The 5790-nt window shown below is 31.2% G+C and overlaps 1 protein-coding gene across 3 annotated transcripts; it reads left to right on the top strand.

Moving 5' to 3' along the window:
• Window positions 1-897: 897 nt before the first annotated feature.
• LOC140977874 (protein RGF1 INDUCIBLE TRANSCRIPTION FACTOR 1-like) lies at window positions 898-2355 on the top strand. 3 transcript variants are annotated; one of them, XM_073442600.1, is made up of 4 exons: window positions 898-1041; window positions 1181-1363; window positions 1523-1738; window positions 2010-2353. In XM_073442600.1, the coding sequence occupies exons 1-4, from the start codon at window positions 1039-1041 to the stop codon at window positions 2172-2174; spliced, it is 567 nt and encodes a 188-aa protein (XP_073298701.1). In that variant the 5' UTR covers window positions 898-1038; the 3' UTR covers window positions 2175-2353. The 3 variants fall into 3 exon arrangements, with proteins under 3 accessions (XP_073298701.1, XP_073298703.1, XP_073298702.1); XM_073442602.1 differs by having other exon boundaries at window positions 2017-2131; XM_073442601.1 differs by having other exon boundaries at window positions 927-954; window positions 2010-2355.
• The last annotated feature ends 3435 nt before the right edge of the window (window positions 2356-5790 follow it).

Here is a 5790-nt window from a genome sequence, read left to right as displayed (position 1 = left end):
TATATACACACATATATACTTATAATTATAACAAAACAACATTGTCCATAGAGGAAACATTTTTTGATTAGGTAGTTTACAAAGGTGAATCATGATTTACTACAATCTAATGATTTTTAATGGGTGATTTCTTATCATTATCTATATTTTTATATGAATGAGATGACATATTTTAAAACGGATCGACTAAACATTTCACATAGTCGAGATGACTTGAACCCAATATAATACAATGAAATAAAAAAACATTACAAATATAATGCTTAGACATTACCCTTCGTGCGATGTTTTGTACAAAAGACAATGGGAAGAGAGAATAAAGTGGTAAGAGAGAACTTATTTTAGGGAACAAATAGTTGTATCGAGGATCTTCCTTCCGACATGACATCGAAGAACCGCCCGTTGCCCGACCTAAAAAATTTGGAGCAATTATTAAAAAAATAAATAAAGAAATAAATACGAGGGTAATTTAGACCCACCCTTCCAAAAGTCACTCTCGCCCATTTCATCTCATACGTCATCAACAGCTAAAAAACCCCATCATGCGGGACCCATCACTCATAGCCATTTGATGTCAGAAGGCACCCAAAAGGTCCATCAAACCTAATTAAAGTGTAACGAAATAAATCAAATTTTGGTTTTAGAAAATGTAAATTCTTAAAATTTGAGATTTTTATTATTTCAAGAGATAAAGCGAAATAGATCCGTTTTGGCTTAATCAGGCCCGATCCAAATAACCATGTATAGAGAAGTGTCAATAAAAACAGTAAGCGCCAACTCCTTCCTCCTCATCCAATGGCTGGCGAGAATCTTGAGCCAGCCCTTTTGATCTCCACCGTTGGTTAGCCAAATATTTTATATGTAACATAACATAAAAAAAAATTAGGTTTTAAATTTGTTCTGCCTAGCTTACGTCTTTGTTTCTTGTTGAATTTTAAGTTGCTGGCTGTTTAGGTTAGGTCTCTCTCTCTCTCTCTCGCCCTTTCTCTCTCCAAAATTTTCGTCAAATTTTCTTTCAATTTCAACCAGAATTCGACAATGGTATGCATAAGCTGGATCATTGGCATTATGTACATATATAACTTTATTGAATTTTTTCTTTGTTATTTATCCACTCCGCCGATCGATCACATTATTTTGATTGATCCAGTTATAGTGTTTAATTCTTTGGTTGTGACAGGACGCAATGCCGGTTCCACCATGGCTAGAAAAACTCCTAGCCACCGCCTTCTTCACCGTCTGCCGGAGCCACGGCGCCGCAGCCAGAAGCGAGTGCAATATGTACTGCTTGGACTGTAGTGTGGATGACGCCTTTTGTCTCTACTGCCGCTCATCTAAACACAGAGATCATCGAGTGATTCAGGTTAGGCGCATTTAATTTTTTTAGTCGAGAATAGTAATTATGTCATATGTATGTATAACCGTATGTGACACAATTGAATATATCTAATTTCACTTAGCGGACGAATTTTTGTGGCGTTACTTACGGTATTCAAGATTATTATTATGATTAATGTTGCAGATAAGGAGATCATCATACCACGATGTTGTAAGAGTTTCGGAGATTCAGAAGGTTTTGGACATAACCGGGGTGCAGACTTATGTAATAAACAGCGCGAGGGTTTTGTTTCTGAACGAGAGACCTCAGCCCAAATTTGGGAAGACGGCTTCTCACGTATGTGAAATATGTGGGAGGAGTCTTTTGGACCCTTTTCGTTTTTGCTCATTGGGATGCAAGGTACGTAATTGGCACGTAAAATCGAATTCTAGATCACATGTAAGTAGTTTATATTCAAGTTTTAGATTTATAATGAATGAGTTTGTGGTGAATTCTATATATATCCTATGTATGTATGTATGTATGAAATTGATTGATTCGGGTGAGTGAAATCTTTCTATTTATTTAATACCAAAATGGGCTAAGCCACACAAACACACACACACACCATTTGATTTTTCTTGATCAGTATGATTTTTTAATTTATTTAAGCTTGAAGAAATTAGTTCAGCTTGTAGGAATAAGGAGGAATGAGGAAGTAAAAGAAAGAAGATCGATATTTTCATCAAAAGAGGAGGAAGAATTGCGTGAAGCCTCGCAACAAGACATATACCCGTGCACACCTCCTTCAAGATCAAGAAGAAGAAAAGGAATCCCTCAAAGGGCACCTTTTTAGTTCTTAATCAATTGATAATCGATTCTTTATATACAACTCATAATTCGGGGTCATTGTCCCCTAAAAAAGAACATATTTTAGGCTTCCATCTATTTAACTTGTGGGTTTTTTGGAGTATATATTATAGAATACATTATGAAATTCGCTTCTTTTTTTATCACTTTTTTTTTTTGTTGTTTATATCGTTAACTAGCTTGTATCTTATTCTAATTTCTTTTTGTATTTATTTCTGTCAATTAATACAATTCCATTAATTTATATGTTGTTAGGAAGTTGGTAACTCTATCATGACTTTTTGGGGATGGAAACGTACATTTTCTAATTATGAGAGCACGGATAATTACCAATAGTCACGATCAAAGTCATATCTACTGTTTTTCATAATTGTGATAACTCTATAGTTAGATTTAGATAATGAAACACAAAATCTCCCGTCGAATTGTCTCAAATGTCAATTTATTGAGACGAATATCCAAATCGATCCGACTCATGAAAACTAGTAATTTTTATATTAAAAATATTAATTTTCATTGCAAATATGGATCAGATCGAACCATGTCACAAATATATATATCTTTGAGACCATGTCAAGAGAGACATACTCCGAAAGAAATACGGAAAAAAAATAAATCAGAATTTGAAATCTCTATTCTAGAGATTCTAGAAGGGAGCCAAAGGGAAGATATATTGATCACATTTGTGTTATGTGATTGTGAGGGGATGGGGTCCTAATAATATATAATATACGTTACAAAATGTGGAAAAAGAAGTGAAGAGCAATAATGCATAATTGTAATTGAAAGTTGAAAGGTGTAAACGTAATTAAGAAATTAATTAAAGCGTGTCTTCGTGGACTCCGTTTTATAGTTTTCATGGGTCCATCCACTCACATGGTCCGTTTACATAAAGAACAACAACTTTCATTTGTTTAATCGGTATGTATAATTACAATGCAATGGTGCAAATCAACTTTATTTGATGCTTACCTAGTTTGTATAGCTAGCTCCATGAAATGGGGTTAGGATCCTATTTCGTTTGTAATAATTATGTATTTTTTCAAATTTTATGAACAAGTGAAATTCATCTGCGATACTAAAAAATCATATTTTAAAAAATTTTTAAGTAGAAGGAAAAAAAAATATTATTTAAATTTATATAGATGATTGACACAAATACAAGAAACTAATCTAAGTATAAATTAGCACGCAATTTTGTAATTTATTAAAGATTCTATTTGTTACTCATGGTTAAATAAAAATGGATATCTAATACATGTTTAACACATTTTTAGTTCACTAATAATTAATCATTCTATATTATTTCTTGATATATAAAATCAAATGATTAATCATACAAAACAAACGTTCATCATGCTATCGATTAAACCAAATTGAGTCTTAGGATAAAAATCGAAATACAATTGCAAAACATGAAACAGAATGTCACTAGCTAAAGCTGGCTAATTTTAGCCACCCTTTTGCTTACTCAGTACCCTCGTCAAAGATTATATAATACGTAAGAGATTAGGTCTGTTGTGAGATAGTATCACATATTTATATATGAGATAAAGGTTGACCGATTTATATTTGTGATGAAAAAGATATAAAAAATATTATTCATGATTTAGGTCAGATCGAAGATTTATTTCACATAATCGATCTATAAGACCGTCTCATATGAATTTTTATGATACGCAAAATAAAATTCTTTCGACTCTAAATTTAGTTTTTTTTATTGTCCTATTAGCTCAAGGGTTGGGAAACTGAATGGGGGAGGGACGCATGCCTAAGTTAGATTGGGCCAATAAAAGTTACGCTGATGGGCCACCGTACTGTGGAATGAGAAGAGTCTCAAACCTAGCTCAGCTAGTAAAATATTAAATACCGATTGTATGTTTTTATTTTTTGTTTTTTGAAAATATTTATTCGTGAGACAGATCAATTTTATCTATTTTTTATGATAAAAATGAACATTTTTGATAAAAAAAAAACTGTAATATTTTTTTATGATTGATATAAATAGGATATCTATTTCACAATCTCACAAATTTTTTTGTAACTTTTGTGAAATTTCATCTATCAAATGGGCAAGTGAGACTAATAAATTGATATTTATATGTTATACAACTCTATTAATTAAAATATAAATAAATATTTTTTGGGGGGTTAATTTCAGCCACATGTGTCCTTTTGGTTCTGACTTTTATTTGAAATAATAGATAGATAACTCAACAGTAGCGCTTTTGACTTCACAAATCCGTCACTCGTTTCCTCAAAACTTGTCTTGTTTTGCTTACGTACGTTACATTTTATTAATCGCATAAAGTCCGGTCCAAAGCTTATACTAATGTTTCATCATAAAAATTGCTTATTGGAATTTAGTTCAGTGCACAAATAATTTTGAGTAGGTCTCTTGTGAGACGGTCTCACGAATATTTATCTGTGAAACGGGTCAACCCTACCGATATTCACAATAAAAAATAATACTCTTAGCATAAAAAGTAATACTTTTTCATTGATGACCCAAATAAGAAATATGTCTCACAAAATACGATCCGTGAGACCGTCTCACACAAGTTTTTGCCAATAATTTTAAATTTCAAGTTCAAACCATGAAACTTCGAAACCTATGATACTTGTCTCGAATACGTTGAATTTTAAAAATATATATCTTTATCCAATAAATATTTTACTCTCTCCGTCCCAATCATATGTTTACATTTTCTTTCTCGATTGTCCCAAGTATATAGTTCAGTTTCTATATTTACTAGTATTGTTTTTATTCAAAATCATTATTAACTAAAACTTACAAACCGTGCAATCATTTTTTGAATAAATTAAATATATGAATAAACAAATAATTTGAGGCGGATGATAAAATCTAATAAGAAAATAATATAAGATTCGTCCGACGAATCATTTCAACCATATGTATAATTTACACATGGCAGAATATAGGGATCAGTTGAAGCATGCAAGACGAGAAAAATATTAATCTTACATATGCAAAAAGATTAAATTAAATATTGAAAATTGACATGGATCGTAAGTATGCAATGAATTTAGAATAAACAAACAAAAATATTTGCGATAAATTATGAATAAAAGTGCCATGACACGAGAACAATATCCATATTACTCATCTTGGTAACTTCACGTAAGTCGTCACTCGTTTGTTCACTAATTTTGGATCGAATTTTCCAGATCATTCGGACAATGAATATTATTGATTTATTTAATAATAATATAAAAATATAAAATAAATTTATTTTTGATTGACTAATTTTTAGTTTAGTTTCTCGTTTCTTAATTTTATTCCTTATTTTTGTAATAATGCCCGTATCATAGGCCCCTACATATTATATGACATAGAGTACATGAATATCAAAGTCAATCAATACACAATTACACACACGTTGTGAAATTATTTCAAATATGTGAATAAACTTCAAGGCACGTTTGTAATACTTTCTTATAAGAAATATTTTCTCCCTCATTTTAGTCACAGGGATGCGAAAAATTTCTCTCAGGATACAATGGAGATTTTTTTTGAATTTGTAGGTTACTAAATTAAATAAGAATCTGAATGTTTTTCTTGAACTAATGATGACATATAT

The sequence above is a fragment of the Primulina huaijiensis genome, chromosome 5 (genome assembly GCF_012295235.1).
Source record: "Primulina huaijiensis isolate GDHJ02 chromosome 5, ASM1229523v2, whole genome shotgun sequence".
NCBI lineage: Eukaryota > Viridiplantae > Streptophyta > Magnoliopsida > Lamiales > Gesneriaceae > Primulina > Primulina huaijiensis.
This window is presented reverse-complemented; position numbering and strand designations above follow the sequence as displayed.